This window comes from Aythya ferina, assembly GCF_964211825.1.
Source record: "Aythya ferina genome assembly, chromosome: 20".
Lineage (NCBI taxonomy): Eukaryota > Metazoa > Chordata > Aves > Anseriformes > Anatidae > Aythya > Aythya ferina.
In genome coordinates, this window is record NC_140318.1 from 11,640,561 (window position 1) to 11,661,385 (window position 20,825).

Genomic DNA, 20,825 nt, shown 5'->3' on the forward strand with positions numbered 1-20,825 from the left:
TTTTCCTGGGTCCATCTCTTGGCCCCTTTATATCACTGGGACACAAAGGTCCATTTAAAGACTGGGCTGTGGTCAGCAGGAGCTAACACAAGGGCAGCAGGGAGGCTCCTCCTTGCCTGGCCAGAACCTCTTGGCTGAGGGTGAGGGAGGTTGCTCCATGTGCTCCTCTCATCCCCTTCTGTCCCCATGTTGCCCCACACAGCCATCACAGCCAGGGCTGGCTGGGGCCTGACTCTGCCTCCTCTACCCCACAGAGACAGTCACCTCGGCCCCTGCCCTGCCTCGGATCATCCATGAGCCTATCAAGTGCACATGCTCCATGCAGGGGACTGGTTTCTCATGCCCCAGTGGTGTGGGAGGCCATCCCCCACAGATGAAGGTGGTGACGGGGGACATCCTGGCAGACATCACGGGGCGCAACGTCTCCGAGTACCTGCTCTACACCTCGGACCGGTTCCGTCTGCACAGGCAAGAGGGAGGCTGGGAGGGCTCTGCCCTCTGCCATAGTGCAGGATATGGGGCTGGGGCCTCTGGGAGACCTCAGGGGTGCTGATGGGAGCCAGGAGTGTGGCCCTGCTCCTGGACACAGTGGACAGCAGTCACAGCTTCTTGGGGGTGCTTTGTCCCACAGGTACGGGGCACTCACCTTTGGCAATGTCCAGAAATCCATCCCAGCCTCCTTTGGGGCCAGGGCTCCTGCCATGGTGCGCAAGATTGCCGTCCGCAGAACAGCCCAGGTAGGATCAAGCTGAGCCCTGAGGTAGCCAGGAGATGGGTGGGCAGCAGCAGCCCTGGCACAGGCAAGGTAGAGAAGGGGGAAGGCAGTGCTGCCTGCACAGCCAGGCCCCTTATCCACTGCTCTACAGCAGTGCTCTCTGGCAAGAGACCCGGTGGGGCTCTTAACCACATGGAGCACTTTGCAGAGCTCCCACCACAATGGGTCAGACCCATTGTGGTCAGCATTGGCCTGCTCTTCTCACAGCCATGAGCAGGGGGGCACCCTGTTGCCACCCCACCCCACCCCACCCCACCCCACACATCTGGTGTGAGCCCAGCACTCCTACTACTTCCCACCACTCTTCTCTGCTCCTCCAGGTCTTCTACAACAACAAGGGCTACCACAGCATGCCCACCTACCTCAATGCTCTCAACAATGCCATCCTACGAGCGAACCTGCCCAAGAGCAAAGGCAACCCTGCTGCATACGGTGAGGGCCTGGAGGAGTTTTAAGGACAAAAGCACATCAGGAACAGCTTTAGGGCATGGTCCAATAAGGCTCTAAAGTGCATATTCTCTCTTGGACCAACAAGGTTCTAAAATGCCATGTACTCTCTTGGACCAAGCAGGCTAGTGCACAACTGGGGCTTCATACACCTTTATGTGTGGCTTGAGATCTAAGCTAGATAGTGTATGGCTGGGGCAGCACCTCTTGAGGTGCTGCTGCTGACACCTGGGCTTGCAGGCTTATCTGTCTGCCAGCTGATGAGAGGGAGGTCTTGGCCCCAAAGCAGTGTTGCTTCTGGGCTACAGGGAAGGAAACTCCTCCCACTGAGAACTAGGACCAGGCAGGCTGGGGCTGGGGTAACATTTTCTATCCTGAGCCAGGATAGAAACAATCCTATGTTTCTTTTTGCTGCAGGCATCACGGTCACCAACCATCCCATGAACAAGACAAGCGCCAGCCTGTCTTTGGATTACCTGTATGTCCAGGGAGCTGGTTTGAGGGAGGGGGGCCATCATGTAGCAGGGGAGGGAGCTTCCCACTGTGGTTTGCATGGTTTGACTGTGAGGCTGTGACATGGGGGGTCCTTGTGCCATGCCCTGTCCTCTGTACAGTGATTGTCCCACACAAGGTTGGGGAGCTGAGGGTGATGATGTCTCTGGTCTCCTCTTCCTTGCAGTCTGCAAGGCACAGACGTGGTGATTGCCATCTTCATCATTGTGGCCATGTCCTTTGTGCCTGCCAGCTTTGTGGTGTTCTTGGTGGCTGAAAAGGCCACCAAGGCCAAACACCTGCAGTTTGTGAGCGGCTGCGACCCTGTCATCTACTGGTTGGCCAACTACGTGTGGGATATGGTGAGCAGGGCATGTGGCCTCACCAGCAGAGCCCCCACGGCTGAGTGGACAGGCAGTTACAGAAGTTTCTGTCTTCTGCAGTTGAACTACCTGGTACCGGCCACGTGCTGTATCATTATCCTTTTCGTGTTTGACCTCCCGGCATACACCTCTCCCACCAACTTCCCAGCCGTCCTCTCACTCTTTCTGCTGTATGGGTACGTTGGTCAGCTGGGGTGAGCAAGGGAGGGGTGAAGTCAGGATGCACCAGTGGGTCCTTCTGATGCCCCATTTGCACTGTGGCTAAGCAGGCAGGATCTAGCCCAGATCTTTCTGTCCCCCTGTCTTTCAGTTCTGTGGCTCCTGTAGCTAGCGGGCTTTGAACCCTGGGGTGGGAGACCCCAGGAAGGATGGGGCTGGGAGATGGGCAATCCCAGAGCTCTCCAGTGGGTGCTACAGTCCTACCATGCTCATGTGCACTCCTGTTGCTTGCCTCCCCAGCTGGTCCATCACCCCCATCATGTACCCTGCCTCCTTCTGGTTTGAGGTGCCCAGCTCTGCCTACGTCTTCCTCATCGTCATCAACCTCTTCATTGGCATCACTGCCACTGTCGCCACGTTCCTGCTGCAGCTCTTTGAGCATGACAAGGTACAGGGTTCACATCTCTGGCTGCGGCCACCAGGAAGGGAGAAGATGCCTCCCTCAGCTTGATAAGAGGGGAGATGCCTCTGGCACAGTGCAAGGAGCCATCACACTGTGACAAAGCCTGTGACTCCATGTGGCAGGTGGTGGTGCCTGCTTGCTGCCAGGGTGGTGACAGCAATTGGGTCATGAGACAGCTCAGGCTGAGCGAGACCTCAAGAGGTCTCTTCTCCAAGCTACTGCTCACAGCAGGGTCAGTTATGAGGTCTGCTCGGGCTCACAGTACTGTGTGCTCAGAGTCCTTACAGGTGTTTCTGATAGTCATGTTCTGTCTGTCCATCTCCACAGGATTTGAAGGTGGTGAACAGCTACCTGAAGAGCTGCTTCCTTGTATTCCCTAACTACAACCTGGGCCACGGCTTGATGGAGATGGCTTACAATGAGTACATCAATGAGTACTACGCCAAGATTGGTATGGCCTTTTCCTCCCTCCCTCCCTTACTCCAGGGCAGGTTGGGCCAGGGGTGGACCACTGCGCCAGCACATCCCCTAAAACCACCCTGTGGGGCTCAACCAGGGCCCAGATCAACCTGGAGCAAAAATCCAGGGGATGTGAACTAGAGGGGACCCAGGAAGAGACACAGTTGAGGATCAGGCATGTTGTGGTACCTGTGATGCTGAGCATGGTTTCTTGGGCCATCTCAAATATGAGCTGCACAGAAAGTGGACGTAGTGAGCCCTGGCAGCATTGTACATTTCTGCTGCCATCACACACTGCCCACGGTGTGGATGTGCAGTGATACAAGGGATGGGAACTGCAAGGGCTGTTTTGTTCTAGATGTGGTCTCTTGCTTGCAGGGCTGCATTGCCCATCCAAAATGACCCTTTTGCCAATTGCAGCTTCAGCTTGGACTCAAAATATTCTTGCTTCTCTCTACTTCTCAGCAGCTTCTGTATCTAACTTGGGTGCTGCTGGCATCATGGGGGGTGTTTAGAAGCAGAATCTGACACATCAGAATCTGACAGTATGCATTCTCAGTTGGGTTGATCCTACCCACTGAGGTTGAAAAGTTGCAAGATGAATTCAACAACAAATACATTGCAAATGGAAAGCCTTGTTGTAACCAGCCCTGGTGCCTGCAACACCAACCAGCCCAGGCAGCTATGGCAGCAGGCACAGAAGGCAGGGGAGGGGACACTGGAGCTAGACAGTGTCATCTTGTAACAGGCCAGCTTAGGTTGTACAGCAAAGGTGGTGTTGAGATAAAGGCTGCTGCTACCTGGCAGTTTTGCTGCTAAGCCTCTGACCAGGAACATAGCCTGCGTCATCTCCAGTTTGAATGTTTTTTTCCTTGTGTGGGACGGGTTAAAATCAGCCTTCTGGACTGGGAAAACCATTATTGTTTTCTCCAGGGTGCTGTGGTAGGGAGGGAGCACACGGGGTGGGAGTGTCTGTGTGTCCAGTAGTGTTGCCATGTGGTTGCAGCCAGGGCTGGCCTCCATGGGCCGGGCTGCCACATGCTGTCAAGGGTGCTATGAGGTCATTTCAAGGCCACAGAGTGGAAAATTGTGGGAACCTGGTTGCTGCAGTAGTTCCCACTGAAAATATTTGCTGCTGTTACCAGAGGTCATTTCTAGATTTTGTACAACCTGTGAGGCAAGGCTACCTCTTTGGTGGTTGGATTGGTGTCCCCATCCCCTGGAGAGGCACTGCTGCACTGGGGCTGTGGGTTCAGCCATGCAGGAGGGCACATGGGCTGGATGTCCTCCTGGGACAGTGTCCCCACAGATGCTCTGTTCTCTTCATCCCACTCAGGGCAGTTTGATAAAATGAAATCACCTTTTGAATGGGACATTGTGACGCGTGGACTTGTCGCCATGACAATCGAAGGCTTCGTCGGCTTCTTCATCACCATCATGTGCCAATACAACTTCTTCCGGAAGCCCCAGTGAGTGTGGCTGGGAGCGTGGGGCCAAGCAGGCAATGCCCAGCTGAGAGCTGCCTCTGGGTATTTCTAGCAGAGCACAGCCTTCCCAGATTTTCTAAATGGGGCAGAGTTTTGCTTTGGGACCCCTTAGCCCAGGGCTGCCTCTCCAGCAGGCACAGAACTGGGGAGGCCCTCCGTCCCTGGCCTCTGCCTCCTGCGTGGGCGCAGGATGGCAGCTTGCTTGGCCTCTGCTCACACCCATCTCCACCCTGCCCCTTGCACCCTTCTGCAGGCGGCTTCCTGTCTCCACCAAGCCCATCGAAGATGACATTGATGTAGCCAATGAGCGGCACCGTGTCCTGCGTGGGGATGCTGACAATGACATGCTGAAGATTGAAAATCTCACCAAGGTACAGCAACCCCAGCCTGCCCTGGACTTGCAGGCATGGGAGATGCTCTGGGGCATCCAAGGGATGTTGGCTTGGTCAGGGTGCCGGGGCAGCGTGCTGAGCACCCCTGCCCTGCTCTGCCAGGTATACAAGTCCCGCAAGATTGGGCGCATCCTGGCTGTGGATCGGCTGTGCGTGGGTGTGCGGCCTGGGGAGTGCTTCGGGCTGCTGGGTGTCAATGGTGCGGGAAAGACGACCACCTTCAAGATGTTGACGGGGGACGAGAGCACCACAGGAGGAGAGGCCTTCGTTAATGGGCACAGGTACAGGGGCACAGCCTGACTGGATGGGATGGGGCCTGCTTTGGGGTCTCCCAGGAAAAAGAAGCCTGAGTGGGACTGCAGCCCTATGTCCTGCTGGGCTGACCCTTGTCTGTGGTGTGGCAAGTGACCGTGGCTCTTGGCCAGGGCTGCCAGTTGCGGTTTTCTTGGAATAAGATGCTGCAATATAAAGGCATGTGAAAGGAGGATGAGCAACAGGTGTACTCAAAAGGAAAAATTGTTTGTGGGCAGACAGTAATTCCTTCTCCCTGTGGCCCCTCTGTCCTTTCTGCAGCATCCTGAAGGAGCTCCTGCAGGTGCAGCAGAGCTTGGGCTACTGCCCACAGTTCGATGCACTCTTCGACGAGCTGACAGCCCAGGAGCACCTGGAGCTCTACACCCGCCTGCGTGGCATCCCATGGAAAGATGAGGAGCGGGTAGGGCTTTGGTGGGGCATGTGAGGGCTGGTGCTGTGCCATGGGCTGCTCTGGGAACAGAATTTCACCAGCCGCCAGTGGGGACCTGGGCGGGTACTGCTGCCCTCATGACTGCCGGTTGCTGCCCAAGGACAGTGCTGCTCCAGTAGTGTGCCCATCACTGGGCCAGGGTTGGGCACAGGTGCTTACAGGCCCCACCAACACACAGGGCTGTGCGAGGGGCTCTCATGGGGCTCCCCTGCCCAGCACATCGCTTGGCAGCTGGTCCATGCTGTGGGGCCTGGCTGCTTGCCCGTTGCATGCTGCCAGCTCTGCGTGTCCCATGACCAGGGGCATTTGGAGCCCTGGCAGGGGGACCACAGCCCTCTGCACCTTGCAGGTAGTCAAGTGGGCACTGAAGAAGCTTGAGCTGACCAAATACGCTGACAAGCCTGCCAGCACCTACAGTGGAGGCAACAAGAGGAAGCTGTCCACAGCCATCGCATTGATCGGCTACCCAGCCTTCATCTTCCTGGTGCGCCCCGGGCCACCCCAACACCCTGTGATGTGGGGTCCTTGACCCACCCCTATCACTGACCTGTGCTCCCACTCAGTCCCATATCCCTGGGGCTGGACCCAGGCTAGTGTGCAGCCATCCTGGGTGAAACAGGGCCCTGGGTGGAAGCTGTCTGCCACTGGCTCTACCACAAGAGTTCCAAGGGGCAGGGAAGCAGAGCTGTGCCCATGCGATGGGAAGGCAGGGAGCGGCGGGGTTCCCCCATGAGCTGCCTTGTCTGAGCATGCCATCTGTACCATAGGATGAGCCAACAACAGGGATGGATCCCAAGGCACGGCGCTTCCTCTGGAACCTCATCCTGGATGTCATCAAAACAGGCCGCTCCGTGGTGCTCACGTCCCACAGGTCTGAGGCGCTTTGGGCTACACCCATGACACCTCCAGGCACTTCATGTGCTGTGTGGGCAGGTGGTGGGTGGAAGTGGGGCTCTTTGGACTCCAGGGGACAGTGTATGGCAAAGGACACAGGGAGGGAGCCTGGGACACCCTCTTGCTGTCTCCCATCACTGGTGGTGGTGCCATGGCACAAGGGGTGAAGGCCTGAGGAACTTGACTCCACTTATGTCCAGCCTGCAGCCCCTTGCAGGTAGACATTGCACCCTCTGCCCATGCTGTGTGGCCTCTAGCCACCCAGCTCAAACCTGTCCTGTTTCCCCAGCATGGAGGAATGTGAGGCACTCTGTACCCGCCTGGCCATCATGGTGAATGGGCGGCTCAAATGTCTTGGCAGCATCCAGCATCTGAAAAACAGGTAAGAACCTAGTGAGGGGTCCAGCATCCTGTGTGTGCCACATGCCAGGAGGTGCTGGTTTCTGAATGGCAGGGTGTATGGCTCGTTTCTTCATGGCATGTGCATGAAGATTTCAACCATCTGTGTGGCTGCTGCTTTAGAGGGTGGGCATGGGGATCAGGGCAGCCTGGACTGGCACCTGACTGTCCTGGTGGGTGCAGTGGCAGCCTGGTGAGTATCATCCCCAGCAGGCAGGTTTCCATGGGATCAGTCCTTCCCCACAGAGGTGCAGGTGGGGAGGTAGGGTCTCATGGGGTCCCTCATGCCTGTGCAGGTTTGGAGATGGCTACATGATCACAGTGCGCACAAAGTCCAGCCTCAACGTCAAGGAGGTGGTGAGGTTCTTCAACCGCAACTTTCCTGAGGCCATCCTCAAGGTGAGATCCCAGTGGTGACAGTGCAATCCCTGCCAGCCCATGTGTCATGGTGGAAAGCAGCCTTTGTCCCCCAAGGGGCTGTCCCTTCCATGGGATCCCCCTCTGGGTTGATGGAATGGGGTTTGGGGTGTGACCTCAGTGTCCTTTGCAGGAGCGGCACCACACTAAGGCCCAGTACCAGCTCAAGTCAGACCAGATCTCACTGGCACAGGTCTTCAGCAAAATGGAGCAGGTGGTGGATGTGCTGGGCATTGAAGACTACTCTGTCAGCCAGACCACACTGGACAATGTGAGGCCTGGGATGGAGTGAGAAGCAGGGTGCTCATGCCCAGGGAGGGTGACTGTGCCCAGGGAGGTGACCATGCCCAAGTGCCTGCAAAAGCCTCTTTCAATACAAGAGCAGCAAGTGCTAGGCCAGGAACATGGGGGAATGCAGAGGCAGGGATGTGCTCATGGCTCATCTCTGGTGGCAGAAGTGTCAGGCTAGGGGCAGCCTGGGGCAGGGTTCTGTGCCATGTCTCTTGCAGCCTCTCACCCTTTTCCTGCCAGGTGTTTGTGAATTTTGCCAAGAAGCAAAGTGACAACCTGGAGCAGCAGGAGACAAGCCCTAGCTGTGCAATGCAGTCACCCTTGGAGCATGTGCTGAGCCTTCTGCGCCCACGGGCAACCCCCACAGAGCTGCAGGCCTTGGTGGTGGAGGAGCAGGAGGACCTGGAAACTGATGATGAAGGCCTCATCAGCTTCGAGGAGGAGAGGGTGAGAAGTGCTCCCAGTATCTCAGTGACCGGGGTCCCAACTATGTCTCTATCATGGAGCATTGGGGCCAAGCCCTGGCATTGCACTAGGTGCTGCAGCCTCATCCTGGGGAAGCGGAACCCTTTGGGGCAGGGGCCAGGCAGGAGGGTGCTGTGTGGGAAAGAAGGCTGTGGGGGCTCCCCAATGTCCACAACAGGTCCTGGCCCCCACAGTGCCCCAGAGCTCAGTGTGCTGAGCAGAGCTGGCAGTCCCTTGCCTGGCCCTGGCCCCTGAGCCCTGCTGTCCTTGTGTCCGCAGGCTCAGCTCTCATTCAACACGGACACGCTGTGCTGAGACACTGAGGGGGGGAGCCACATCCCCTGGCTGTGAAGCCACCAAATACTTTTTGCCTCTCCTCTCCCTTTGTCCCTGTTGAGCGGACGCAGTCAGCATGGGGATGCAGGGAACTGCCCCCACATGCCCAGGGGGTCAAGCCCTGCTGCTGGAAAGGACACAGTGGGTACGGTACCAGCCTGGATGGACTCTGAACCAATGGCCACCAGCTGGCCTTTGTCCCCTGCAGCTCTGGAGCAACTCCCCACATGGCACCAGCAGGGGCTGCCGTCCTTGCCAGCTTGCCAGGCTGGTGCATGCCACGGACAGAGACTGTGAACAGGACATTACATTGCAACAGTGCCGCCAGCCCTGCGTGTCCCATGCTGGCAGGGAAGAGACCTCTGAGAGTGGTGCCTTTGGACACCCACTTTTGCATCCACCCCAAGGGAATCCTGGCCATGGGGATACCCCTGCCCCATCACTACCCCAGGCCTGGACCTGGCATGGCCAGAGGAAGGACTGCTGCTTTTTCCTCGTTTCCATCACCTGCCGGGTTTGGCGCTTGCTCATGGCATCACAAGGGGCTCATTGGCCCAGCACTACAGAGGCAGGAGCTCCAGTGCTTCACCCTTTGATTTCTGTTGTCAGCACTGCTGACAGAACATCACTTGTGACCTCAAGCCTGCTGGAGAGAGGGACTCAGCCCTGCTGGTGCTTCTGCCAGCTGAGGGGTTTGGCCCTGCCAAGCACTGGGCTTGCTACCTTGCCCAGGGCTGCCTCTGCCAGGTACCAGTGCTTGCCCTGGCTCTGCCAAGCCTTTCCTTGCTCGCTCTGGGCACTCAGTGCTATCCCTGGGGCACAGCACTGGCGCCCATGCAGAGAGGCACGTGGTGGGGCAGAGAGGTATTTCACAGGGTATTTCATGTGCTGGCACCAGCTGTTTCTCCCCTCTGCCCCCAACCATGTCCCAGAATCCCTCACCCTGCCCTCCTGCCTGCCATCACACTCTGCTTCCCTCAGTGAGCATTAGGCACAGGGCATCGCTGCAACTGTGCCATCTTTCTACTGTCACCCATCCTTTTCTCCCTTGCCCTAGCACTCATTGCTCAGAGTCTGGCCCAGCGTGGGAGCTATTTGTAATGGATTCTAGTTATTGGTTCACTGATGGCACTGGGAGAGGGAACTGCTGCGCCCCAGGATGGCTTTTGAGTTTGGGGAGGGAGGTGGCCTCAAGGTGTGAGGACAAGGCAGCCTGACTCTGCACTGGTTCAGCCTGGCAGAGGTGCCTGGAATGTTGGGGATGGAAGGATGGAGGCCAGCATCTGTGGCCCTGCGTGTCACCTGGGGCAGGCAGCAGGCACCCCCTCAGGTGGCAGTGCCCCTCCTTTCTGCAGAGGGTCTTGCCACCGTGTCACCCCTGGGGGCAGTGCCACTCTGTGACACCCCCAGCCCACTGCTTTTCAGCATCGCACAGCTGTGACAAAGCAGGGGTGACCTCCAGGCTCATGATGCTAACCCTGACCACCCACCCCTGGGATGTCTGCAGCACCCTGGTGTGTCCAGAGCTGCCATACTGTATGGTGCAACCATCCATGGCTGCCTCCATCCTGGAGGCCTTGCTGGCCTTTCCAGTCTCCCTGGCACAGGTGTGGGCTAAGCCCCAGGCCCCGTAGACCCAGGTGCCACCTTGCCCTCTGCTGTGCCCATGCCTCTCCCAGGGCTCAGCACTCCTGTATGCCAACTGCTATAGATTGTGATACAATATACAGTATTTTCAATAGGGGAAAAATTGGGGGGAGATGATAAGCTCTATTTTCAGATTTTTCAGACCATATATTTTTTATGGCATACAGGAAACTGTCTGGTCGCTGGGTGGTGCAGATGGTGCAGGCAGTGCACCACACTGTGCTGGGGTACAAGCAAAGTCCAGGTTAGCTCTCTCTGCCACCATGGAGAGACAGTGTCACCTGCAGGCTTTCAGGTGTCACCTTGGAGGTGGCACAGCTCAGCCCTCTCTGGGCACCCAAGGGGAGCATGGTGCCCTACACTGCTGCAGTGGCCAGCTCTGGCCAGGCAGGGCTTCATCCTCACCCCACACCTGTCCTGCTGCTGTGCCTCGTGGGGCTCCTCTGACAAGGAGAACCCCCAGTGCTCCCATCAGCAGATCTGTGCCCACCTGGTGCTGTGCCACTGTACTACTGTCCTTGGACAGTCAGAGAAGCTTTTGTGCCCCTAGCACAATGTGTCCATGGCACACTTAGCAGCCTGGGTGGCCGTAGTGGCCTCCCCATCCCAGGTGCAGGACGGCCCTTGACCCTTGGGCACCCTGAGGGTGGTTGCACAGACAGGTGCCCCATGGCAGTGGGCTGGAGCGGTGCAGCATTGCCCGAGGTGGGGGTGACTGCTGCCTTAACATTATTTGCTTTGTTGAGTTTGGCCCTGCTTCCCACCTTGCCTCCCTCCACACATCCTCAGATGCCAGCACCTGTGCCATGCACAGCCCCAAGTGTGGGGTGTACCGATGGGTGGAGATGCTCTGGAGGAGCCTGTACATTGCTAGCAAGAAAAAAAAGATGAAATGTGAAAATAATGTTTGTTTTAAATAAAAAATAATGACTGAAGCCAGCAAGGTTGTGTGGTGTCTGGAAGGAGGTGGGCAGGAGCTCAGGGCTGCCAGGGCTGTGGTGCCTGGGGAGGGATCTGGCTGGGGAATGGCAGAAAATGGGCTTCCTAGTGCCCCAGGTGGGGTGCAAGAGCCTGGTGTGGGTAAAGGGAGCTGGATGCAATGCAGGGCCATACCCAGCACATGGCATTGTCCAGGGCTGGTGGTGAGTCTGGCTGGGGGGTGCTGGCAGACACAAAGCCCCATGGGATGCAGCAGCCCCAGGTGCTGAGCAGGAGCAGCGGGTGCTGCTGTGAGCTGCCCTTGTTGGGCAGCAGCCCTGGCAGCCAGGGCCCCACAGCAGGGCGTCCCCAGCCATGCCGTGGGGCCAGGCGTGGGTGGGAGCGGGTGCACCCCAGGGAGGAATGTGGGCTGGGAGGGGCTGCAGCTCCAGCACAGGCACTTGCAGCACAGTCACCAGTCAACCAGCAGCCACCACCCAGCATGGCTGAGAAACCCCAAATACAGCTCTTCGTCAAGGTGAGTGGAGGTCGTTTGGAGGTTGGGGATGATGTGGGCTGGGCAGGGATGCTTCTGGCTGCTACCCCTGGCAGTACCCTGGGCTGGGGTGGCTCAGCTACCCCTGCACACCCCCCTGTCCACCTGCAGGTTCCCAGGCAGGTAGCAAGCAGCTTGGCATCTTCTCCAGCACGCTGTGCTGCTGCCTGCCCCGCAGACATAGGTGCTCAGCAAGGGCTGCTGGACTGGGGTATCACACTCCCTCTCCCACCCTACATCCACTACAGGTACCCTTTGTGTGTGTGTGTACACATCTGGGTGAAGAGGGGACCCCTGCACACCAGCCCAGCCACTGCAGTGCCTTGATGCCTGCACCTGCACCTCCTGGGCCTTTCCTAGCCACCACCTGGCTAGGGCAGTTTGTCCAGCTGTACAGGGCAGGACATGGCCTGCCTGAGGGCACACCTGGAGGGTGGCAGGGCCAACAGCATTGCCATAAACCTCCTACGGCCACCACACAGCCCCTGTCTTGCTGGGCTGTCCCCTGCCACAGCCAGGTGCCAAGCTAGTGGCTGTGCCAAACCCCTGCCACCCAGCACTGTGGGCCACCACCTACTGTGCCACGCAGGCTGCTCTGGGGTGGGGCACAGAGGCCCCATGAGCAGGCAGGGGCCAGGGACTGGCGCTGTGCCCAGCATAACAGGCCCTAGAAGCTGCCTGTATTGTTCGCTGGCCTGCAGCCAGCCAAGGCCCCAGCCCGCACCCACTGCTGGAGTGTGGGGCTGGGGTAGCTGAGCTCTCTGTCTTTGCCCGCAGGCAAGCGAGGACGGGGAGAGTGTGGGCCACTGCCCTTTCTGCCAGCGGCTCTTCATGGTGCTGCTGCTCAAAGGGGTGCCCTTTACCCTCACCACCGTGGATGTGAAGAGGTGAGCGGCACCCTGTGGTACCCACACACTGGTCTGAGGGGTATAGGCAGGACCCCACCACCTTGGGAAAAGGCATGAAGGGTAAAGTCTGTTTTATCCCCCTGGCTGCCCACCACTGCCCTGAGGGAGGGTGGTGGGCATTTTCCAGGGCAGAACTGCCACAGGCACACAGTGGGGCAGGAGCAGCCTTGGGGGAAACACATAATCATTTTGCCCTGGACACGCACACAACACAGTGCCCCACAAAGCTCTGGGCAAAGTGGGCATCAGCAACCATTCCTGTCTCCTGCAGGGCACTGGACGTGCTGAAGGACTTTGCACCAGGTGCCCAGCTGCCCGTTCTGCTCTACAACGGAGACCCGAAGACCGACACTGTCAATATCGAGGACTTTCTGGAGGACAGGCTGGCCCCCCCCATGTCAGTGTCCAGCACTGCCCCAGAAAGGGGAAGTGGTTAAAGTGTGGTGGGGGAGGCTGAGAAAGGGGCAGGGGGCAGGCAGCACCTGGGCCTGCCAGCCTCTGCCTCCTTCCACAGCTGTGCCCACATCCCCACAGGTTCCCCAGCCTGGTCCCACAGTACAAGGAGTCAAGGTTGGCAGGCAATGACATCTTCCACAAGTTCTCCACCTTCATTAAGAACCCAGTGCCCGCCCAGGATGAAGGTGAGGAAGTGGGGGGGCCACCTGTGCTGTGCCACACTGGGGAACCCCAGGCAGGCCCTCAGGTGCTGAGACCCCTAAGGCTGGCCAGCCCTTCCTTGCCCATCCCTCAGCATCCTGGTACCCCCAGCCTGTCACCCCCAGTGTGGTTCAGCACAGCTGAGCCAGGGTACCCTTGGCAGAACAGGGAGGGACCAACCTGGGCCAGGCAAGAACAATGCGGGCACCAGGGCAGGCTGACAGAGGAGGCTACGTGGCAGGGAGGGCTCAGCAAAGCTGCCGGTCCCATGCCTGCAGCAGGGTGCTGCCCTGACCCAGTGTGCTGCTGCCCACCCTGCAGCACTGCAGCGAAGCCTGCTGAGGGCCCTGCTGAAGCTGGATGAGTACCTGAGTGCCCCCCTGGAGTATGAGCTGGCCTGTGAGCCCCACCTCCGGACCTCCCAGCGCCGCTTCCTCGACGGGGACCAGCTCACGTTAGCTGACTGCAACCTGCTGCCCAAGCTCAACATCGTGCAGGTGAGCACAGGCATCCCCATGCTGTGACCTTCCACTTGCCCTGGCTTCTCTGTACTGCCTGCCCCACGCCCTCACCTCCTCCTGGGTTCCAGCCCATCACCTGCCTGCAACAACTCTCCGCCCCTACACCCACCCGTGTTCCCTCTTCTCCCCCATTCACCATGCCCCCCAGGTGCCTGCCTGGCACGCCCTTCCCCATGACCCCTGCACAGCTTGGTGCCTTCCTGCAGACTTCACTCCCGTCTGCATCCCCCACCAGGTACCACCTCTCCATCCTGTGCACTGCCACAGATGTCCCCTCATGCTATGTCACCCATGTGGCTGTGAATGCCACTACCTACCAGCCACAAAACCCTCCTTGGCACATCACAGGCACACAGTGCTGGGCAAGAGCTCATGCTGTTTCTGCCTGCAGATTGTCTGCCAGCATTATCGCCACTTCGGGATCCCCAAGGACCTGCGCGGTGTGTGGCGCTACCTTAACAACGCCAGCGAAACCAAGGAGTTCAAGTACACCTGCCCCAACAGTGAGGAGATAGTTCAGGCCTATCGCTCTGTGGTCCGGTCTCCGTAGTGAGCTGGGCAAACACCCAGGTGGGCATAGGGATGGGGTCAGGCAGCAGGCCAATGCCTGCCCCGGTTCCACTGCCACCACCACTGTCCTGCCTGAATTGCACTCGGGAGGGCAGAGAGCATGAGCTGCATCCCTGGTACCCAAATTTCCCCAAGCTGACACCCTTGCCTGAGGTGCTATCAGCAAGCTGCCTTGCACTGAACCTGCAAATGCATTCTCGCTTCTTGTCACCCTCCCTGCCTGGCCAGGACACTCTTGACCTACCCTGTGATCCCTCAAGCACAAAGATGGGTGCAAAGGTACGGCCATGGGCACCACTTGTAACGGAGCTGGGCAACGCTGAGGGTAATAGCAGGAGCCGAGCCTCATTTTGGGAAGAAAAAAGTCTGCCTAGAGCAGAGAGCCCAGAGCAGAGAGGGTATCCCTGCAGCCTCCCTCAGAGGCACATTGTGCCACCAGCCACATGAGGGACCCAAGACAGGGCTGTGCCAGGACAGCTGGCACCACCTGATGCCTGTGAAGAGCAGCACAGGGTGAGGAGAACTGGCACAGCCATGGCAAAGCCCTGGGAATGGAGGTGTGGGAATGCTGTTGGTGATGCTGATGACCTTGCCCTCTGTCCCCATTGCCCTGTGCAAGGGGAGCAGAGGGCACTGTCCCTCCAGGACCCATTCTTAGGAAGCTCTCTTGAGAAGATTTGGGACAGGGATGGGGATGAAGTGGGAAAAGTCCAAGCCATGTATCAGAGCACCTGGTGATCAATAAAGGCTTTGCAAGCAAGATAACTGTGTCTGGAGTGACAGACCCCAACAGCTCTCCTCCCACACAGGACTTTGCACAGGCCTCCAAGTCTAGCAAGGGCTGTGGCCAAACTTCCAGCTCTGCAGGGGGCTAGAGAAGCTCTAACCAGTCACCCACCAGCCCACTGGCACAAAACTGTCAGGAAAGTGAACTCCTCCGACCCCTTGACTCCTCAGATTCAGTTGAAATTGGCCACATGGCTCCAGAGCAATGGAAGGGCAAAAGGGAATGACACACACACACACTCTCACTCTGGACAAGCCCCCAGAGACCAGCTGGCTAAAAACAGCTTTACTGGCAATAAATTAAGCACAGGCGATCTTTAAAAAAATATCTTTCAAAGATATTTAAAAAAAAAAACAAAACACCAATTAATGGCGAGTGGAGTAAAGGGGTGGCTCCTTTCAGCAGGAAGAAGCTGCAGGTAAAAAAAGCCACCACTTTGTCATCCCTGCCCTGTCTACCCCCTCCCCCCAAGGCCCTGCCACAGCACCAGCTGAGGATCTGCTGCCCCCTCAGGCCTGCCAGGCACTGCCTCCGGGTCTCTGGGTCCTGCTTGCCCCATCCATCTCCCTTGTTGACCATGATCCACACCTGCAGCAAGGAGCCTGGCAGGGCCAGGAGGCAGTAAAAACTCTATCAGCCACACGAGGTTGAAAATGCTGACATCGGGGGGACAGGACACCACAGGTCATGAGTCTTCAAAGTCCACTCCAGATGGTGCCTTCTTGCTAGAAGGCGATGGAAGGAGAGTCACAGGCCAGCCAGGAGCTTGCTGGTGACCACTGGACCTCAAGTCCCAGCACTGGGCTGTGGAACAGCGCTTACCTTTTGAAACCAGGATTAATGAGAGACTCTCCTGGGATCTTCCGCTTAGCTGACAAAGCTGAGCCAGCAGCCCTGTTCTTCCTTGGGCTGGGGTCTGCCTCAGTCAGAGACAGGAAGGATAGGGAAAGCAAAGGTCAGCTGGTTGCTCTGGCAGCCCTGCAAGCCCCTCCGTGCCCAGGATGTGCCTCCAGGAGACATGGATGATGAGGGGCCATACTTGGTCTCCTATGTGAAAGCTCCAGGGACTCGCAGAACTGCCATGGAAGAGCAGTGAAGCCTGACCTTCTCCTGGAGGCCAGCAAGCAACCCTGCTTGGTGATACTAGGCATCGGACCTGAGCACAGTGCACCTCAAGAGCTACCATGCTGAGCCCTGGCCCCTCCTGTGCTGGGAAGGGCACCAAGAGCAGGGTGGTTGACAGCAGCCAAAGCAGAAGGGGCTCAGAGTTTCCTGGAGAGTACAAGGACACAGGAGCCAGCAGCTTCCTGGAGAAGAGAAGGCAAACAAGCAACACAACTCATGGTAACTGCCTACCTGGCAGGAAGAGCTGCTGGCTCTGGGCAGCATTCTTCTCAGGGCTGCAGGAAGACCCCAGCGTGCCCACCACTGCTGAGACAGGAATGAGAATCAGATTATGTGCCAATGTATCCCGGGCTTCCCAGCAAGCTCCCTCCCCTCCACAGCCCACAACCAAACCTAGCAACATTCTCTTTCCAGCCACTTCCATCTAGGGTGCTGCTACCCCAAGACCTTCACAGAATGGTTGAGGCTGGAAGGGAGAGCTGGAGATCATCTAGTCCAACCTCCCTGACAAGCAGGGTCACCTACAGCATGTTGCACAGGATCACATCCAGTAGGGTTCTGAATATCTCCAGAGATGGAGACTCCACAGGCTCTCCGAGCAGCCTGTTCCAATGCTCCGTCACCCTCACGGTAAAGGAAACTTGCCTCTGTAAGGCAACAATGGTGTTTTGTCAGCCATTAGGGCAAGGTTGTGCTCCTGCACACTGTCACAATGCTGCTTTTAGTCCTATACAGGATCTCTTCTGCCCAAGATGGTCAGGGAAGGCCCTGGCCAGCTTTGGGAACAGGTCAGCCCAAGCAGGAAGACGAAAGTAGCACCTCTGCTGCCCAGTCCACACATTTTCATCTCTCCTGGCCAATTTAACCATAGCTCATGAGGAGATGTCATGTGGGATGAGACCATGAAAACATAGCCTCCTAAATGCCATCTTACTTGGTCCTCTGAACCGGCTCACTTGGGGGAAACCTTAGGTGGGAGAGAGATGATACCACGACAGTGGATGGAAGCTGATCTCCTTTCTCCCGTTGCCCTGTTCCACAACCACACACAGACCTTCGAGATGTTCTTCCAGCTTCTTGATGGAAGTCGCCAAGCCAAACATCAGCGCTTGGAGCTGGGTCCTCGCCTCAGCAACAGGCAGCTTGCAGAGATGAAGGGTGCTGTGTCCGGCCTCCCCTTGCAGCTGCAGCGTGGCCCTGCCATCCTGCAGGCTCAGGGAAACGGCCCCACGCTGCAGGGCTTCCCTGCGTGGGCAAGAGCCCGGGGTGAGGAGAGAGCCCGGAGCCCCGCGGCAAAGGGCGCCGGGTCCGGCCGAGCACCCACCTCAGCTTCGCGACGTCGTCCTCCGGCAGGCACGTCCCGCCCTGCGGCGCCTGAGGGGAGAGGGCACCTCCTGCGGCGCGGCCCGGGACCCCGCCGCCCCGGCCCCCCCCCCGCGGCCCCCAGCCCCGCTACGTACGCGGCCCTGCGGCGGGCGGGCGCCGAGCTCCCCGGCCCAGACCTCCAGCGCGTCGGTCACACTGCGGGGGGCAGCGGCTCAGGCGGGGCTCGAGCCGGCCCGGCCCGGCCCGGCCCGCTCCCCCGCCCGGCGCGGCACTCACCAGACGGTGCCGGCAGAGCCGGGGCCGGCCGCGGGGCAGCAGTAGCAGAGGTACCGGCCCGGCCCGGCCCCCAGGACGCAGAAAGGCCCCGGCGGCTCCGCCATGGCGGCGGCGCGGAAGGGGCGGGCCCCGGGCCCTGCACGGCCGGCGGGGGCGGCGCCGCCATGGGGAACCTGGGGCTGCAGCGGGTGGACGAGAGCGTGGCCGCCAAGCACCCGGTAGGCGCCGGCCCTACCTGGCGGGGCTGGGGGGCCGCGAGCCGGGGACCGGGCGGGGGGGCCGGGCCGGTGCCCTGACGGTGTCTCCGCAGGCGCTGCGGCAGTACGCGGCGTGCCAGTCCCACGCCTTCATGAAGGGCATCGGCGCCTTCCTGGCAGGTACGGCCGGGGCGGGCTCCGCCGGGCGGGGGAGGCCCCAGCACTCGGCCCCCCACCGGCGGGTGGCCTTGGCTGGCATCCTGCTCGCGGTCCCTGGGCTTTGGCAGGCAGCGGAGCCGCTTTCGCCGTGCAGAAGCTGGTGAACAAGAAGCTGCCGTACGCCCTCCAGTACAACCTGTTGCTGTCCGTGGGTGAGTGCCCTGAGCCTCCTTGCCCTGCCTAGCACCTGCTGCCTGGATGTGGCTGCAGGCTCGGCTGTGAGCAGGCTGGCAGTGCTGGGCCCTGCAGGGAGCATGGCCTCGGCTTGCAGGACCGGTGCCATGTTTGCAGGTGGAACGGCAGTTTGCCCTTAATGTGGGGGGCATTGTGACCTGACTCATTCCACCCTTCTGCTCCCCAAGCTCCTCAAGGGTGCTGCCTGTAGGCAGTTGCAAACACTCTTGTTACCAGTGCTCTCTGGAAGCTGCCTGCATGTTTGGTCTCTTCAGCTGCAGGATCCCTTGCCAGCTATATGGTGACCAAAGCAGAGACACAGAAATGCTCTGACTTCTGGATTTACCTGGAGACGGGCAAGTCCCCACAGGAGCATACCATGGCCGATGGGCTGTCTCAACCTACAGGTATATTTCATGTCTCCTTGCTGCTTTACCTGGGCTTGTCTTGCCTGCTGCAGCTCTTTGCTGTTCCTGCATTGCTTCTAAGCTGGTGACTATTTGTGCCTTTCTTAGAATCCCTGGTAAAGTCCCACAGAGGCACCCTGCAGTTAAGGGACTCTTCTCTTATGTGACTGGAGTAGCCCTCTGGGGTAGCAGCAGTGCTAGGGCAGTCAGAGTGCCCTGCCTCTGTCTCACAGCTCTCACTTCTCTGGGCCCATCATTTGGGTGCAGCCAGTGGTATGGAGAGTGTATGCTCACTTCTGCTTGCTGGCCTGCCTGTTCTGTGGATTCATGAGAGACATTGTGGAGGAGGTTTTGTTTGCTAGAAGAGGAAGAATAGGGCAGAAGATTGTGAGCTAGCAAACCCCTCCACGCTTGTGCTTAAGCCAGGCTGCTCATGAGAAAGGTAGGGCTGCAGAGGGCACCAGAGCAGCCTCTGCTGTGTGGTTTTCATGGCTGCCTCTGCTATCTGCTATTAGCATCAATGAATTCTTGAAGCTAGGCCAAGCTGAAGAGACATCAAACTCTTCACCAGAGCTTTATGGTTCTCTGCTCACACCTGCCAAAGATGCTGGGATTGTCTGGGGTACAAGGAGTTTGTTCTTGTCTATTGCAGAAAGTCTCAGCCCAGAGGACGCAGAGAGAGTCGCACCACCTGTGAGGAGGAACAAGTATGGAGATATTGTGGAGTAGCCAGTGCAGCACAGTGTGCTACGCCTGTGTCCTGCTGCTGCTGTCTTCACCCCTTCCTGTTTGCCTGATGTGCCTGTGCTGCATGGGAGTTGTCTGTAGTACTGCCAGGGAGTTTAGATAAGTCAGTGGTGCAGTGCATGCATGTTGGAGACCTGAGACTCTCAGGTGGTTTGTGTGTGAGCATTGCACATGGCAAACATAATAAAAGTCCAGAGCTCAAAGTGCACACTGTGGTTAAAGTAAAGACTGCCAATAGGATGGAAAGAGGTGGCGTGCAGGAGTCACCTGGAGACAGTCCCTCTGGTAAATGTTGAAGCAGACTGAACAGAGAGTTGTGGCTAAAGCTTAGGAAAAAAAGAGGGTTTATGACTGTTGGAAAAGAGGGCAAGCCACTCAGAAAGACTATAAGGATGTTGTAAGGCTGTGCAGGGTCAAAATTAGAAAGGCCAAAGCTCACCTGGAGCTCAATCTGGCTACTGCTGTTAAAGACAACAAAAAATGTTTTTATAAATAAATCAACACGAAAAGGAGGACTAAGGAGAATCTCCATCCTTTACTGGATGCAGGGGGAAACTTAGTTACTAAAGATGAGGAAAAGGCTGAGGTGCTTAATGCCTTCTTTGCCTCAGTCTTTAGCAGCAAGAGCAGTTGTTCTCTGGATACCCAGTACCCTGAGCTGGTGGAAGCGGATGGGGAGCAGGATGTGGCCCTCATAATCTGTGAGGAAACGTTTAGTGACCTGCTACAGCACTTAGATGTACGCAAGTCGATGGGTCTGGATGGGATCCACCCGAGGATACTGAGGGAACTGGCGGAGGAACTGGCCAACCTGCTTACCATCATTTATCAGCAGTCCTGGCTATTGCGGGAGGTCCCAGTTGACTGGTAGCCAGCAAACGTGATGCCCATCTACAAGAAAGGCCGGAGGGTAGACCTGGGGAACTACAGGCCTGTCAGTTTGACCTCAGTTCCAGGGAAGCTCATGGAGCAGATTATCTTCGGTGTCATCACATGGCACTTGCAGGGCAACCAGGTGATCAGGCCCAGTCAGCATGGGTTTATGAAAGGCAGGTCCTGCTTGACGAACCTGATCTCCTTCTATGACAAAGTGACGCGCTTGGTGGATGAGGGAAAGGCTGTGGATGTGGTCTACCTTGACTTCAGCAAGGCTTTTGACATCATTTCCCATAGCATTCTCCAGTTC

The 20,825-nt window shown here is 58.0% G+C and overlaps 4 protein-coding genes across 16 annotated transcripts in view; 3 read left to right on the forward strand and 1 right to left on the reverse strand.

Annotated features, from left to right (window-relative positions):
- The window catches only part of ABCA2 (ATP binding cassette subfamily A member 2), a 42,040-nt gene extending 30,850 nt beyond the window's left edge, over positions 1-11,190 (forward strand). For all 6 annotated transcript variants that reach the window (XM_084494551.1, XM_084494554.1, XM_084494553.1 and 3 more), the window contains 19 exons: positions 255-468; positions 632-737; positions 1,096-1,207; positions 1,640-1,700; positions 1,902-2,076; positions 2,158-2,273; positions 2,557-2,704; positions 3,047-3,170; positions 4,515-4,647; positions 4,919-5,036; positions 5,160-5,338; positions 5,631-5,772; positions 6,152-6,286; positions 6,570-6,673; positions 6,986-7,078; positions 7,392-7,494; positions 7,646-7,783; positions 8,044-8,250; positions 8,548-11,190. In XM_084494551.1, coding sequence (XP_084350677.1) covers positions 255-468; positions 632-737; positions 1,096-1,207; positions 1,640-1,700; positions 1,902-2,076; positions 2,158-2,273; positions 2,557-2,704; positions 3,047-3,170; positions 4,515-4,647; positions 4,919-5,036; positions 5,160-5,338; positions 5,631-5,772; positions 6,152-6,286; positions 6,570-6,673; positions 6,986-7,078; positions 7,392-7,494; positions 7,646-7,783; positions 8,044-8,250; positions 8,548-8,583 — 2,444 coding nt within the window. In that variant the 3' untranslated portion in view covers positions 8,584-11,190. The remainder of the gene's footprint in view (positions 1-254; positions 469-631; positions 738-1,095; positions 1,208-1,639; positions 1,701-1,901; positions 2,077-2,157; positions 2,274-2,556; positions 2,705-3,046; positions 3,171-4,514; positions 4,648-4,918; positions 5,037-5,159; positions 5,339-5,630; positions 5,773-6,151; positions 6,287-6,569; positions 6,674-6,985; positions 7,079-7,391; positions 7,495-7,645; positions 7,784-8,043; positions 8,251-8,547) is intronic.
- A 402-nt stretch (positions 11,191-11,592) lies between these two features.
- Positions 11,593-15,146, forward strand: CLIC3 (chloride intracellular channel 3; the record flags this gene model as incomplete). The annotated part of the gene is given in 7 exon segments (XM_084494563.1): positions 11,593-11,649; positions 11,651-11,707; positions 12,503-12,612; positions 12,905-13,030; positions 13,168-13,274; positions 13,612-13,787; positions 14,203-15,146. Coding segments are annotated over 7 exon segments (792 nt in total). The 3' UTR covers positions 14,362-15,146.
- A 292-nt stretch (positions 15,147-15,438) lies between these two features.
- PAXX (PAXX non-homologous end joining factor) lies at positions 15,439-18,015 on the reverse strand. 7 transcript variants are annotated; one of them, XM_084494565.1, is made up of 8 exons: positions 17,896-18,015; positions 17,754-17,814; positions 17,618-17,667; positions 17,348-17,538; positions 16,819-16,940; positions 16,525-16,596; positions 15,991-16,084; positions 15,439-15,893 (listed from the first exon to the last, which is right to left on the reverse strand). In XM_084494565.1, the coding sequence occupies exons 1-8, from the start codon at positions 17,997-17,999 to the stop codon at positions 15,802-15,804; spliced, it is 786 nt and encodes a 261-aa protein (XP_084350691.1). In that variant the 5' UTR covers positions 18,000-18,015; the 3' UTR covers positions 15,439-15,801. The 7 variants fall into 7 exon arrangements, 6 of the variants coding, with proteins under 6 accessions (XP_084350691.1, XP_084350690.1, XP_084350693.1 ...); XM_084494564.1 differs by having other exon boundaries at positions 16,525-16,599; XM_084494567.1 differs by lacking the exon at positions 16,819-16,940.
- On the forward strand, positions 17,992-19,847 carry TMEM141 (transmembrane protein 141). Of its 2 annotated transcripts, XM_084494571.1 has the most exons (5): positions 18,022-18,113; positions 18,206-18,272; positions 18,380-18,463; positions 18,761-18,892; positions 19,545-19,847. In XM_084494571.1, the coding sequence occupies exons 1-5, from the start codon at positions 18,060-18,062 to the stop codon at positions 19,619-19,621; spliced, it is 414 nt and encodes a 137-aa protein (XP_084350697.1). In that variant the 5' UTR covers positions 18,022-18,059; the 3' UTR covers positions 19,622-19,847. The 2 variants fall into 2 exon arrangements, with proteins under 2 accessions (XP_084350696.1, XP_084350697.1); XM_084494570.1 differs by lacking the exon at positions 18,206-18,272 and having other exon boundaries at positions 17,992-18,113; positions 18,273-18,463.
- Positions 19,848-20,825: the final 978 nt, after the last annotated feature.

Excerpts from the sequence above, each read along its gene's own strand:
- TMEM141 (XM_084494570.1), top strand. The coding sequence starts at position 17,998 with ATGGCGGCGGCGCGGAAGGGGCGGGCCCCGGGCCCTGCACGGCCGGCG. Across the intron at positions 18,114-18,272 it reads GCGTGGCCGCCAAGCACCCG|GTACGGCCGGGGCGGGCTCC; the intron begins GTAGGCGCCGGC and ends CCTTCCTGGCAG. Across the intron at positions 18,464-18,760 it reads CAACCTGTTGCTGTCCGTGG|CTGCAGGATCCCTTGCCAGC; the intron begins GTGAGTGCCCTG and ends TGGTCTCTTCAG.
- PAXX (XM_084494564.1), bottom strand. The coding sequence starts at position 17,999 with ATGGCGGAGCCGCCGGGGCCTTTCTGCGTCCTGGGGGCCGGGCCGGGC. Across the intron at positions 17,539-17,617 it reads GACGACGTCGCGAAGCTGAG|GGAAGCCCTGCAGCGTGGGG; the intron begins GTGGGTGCTCGG and ends TTGCCCACGCAG. Across the intron at positions 16,600-16,818 it reads GTGATCCTGTGCAACATGCT|CAGTGGTGGGCACGCTGGGG; the intron begins GTAGGTGACCCT and ends TTCCTGTCTCAG.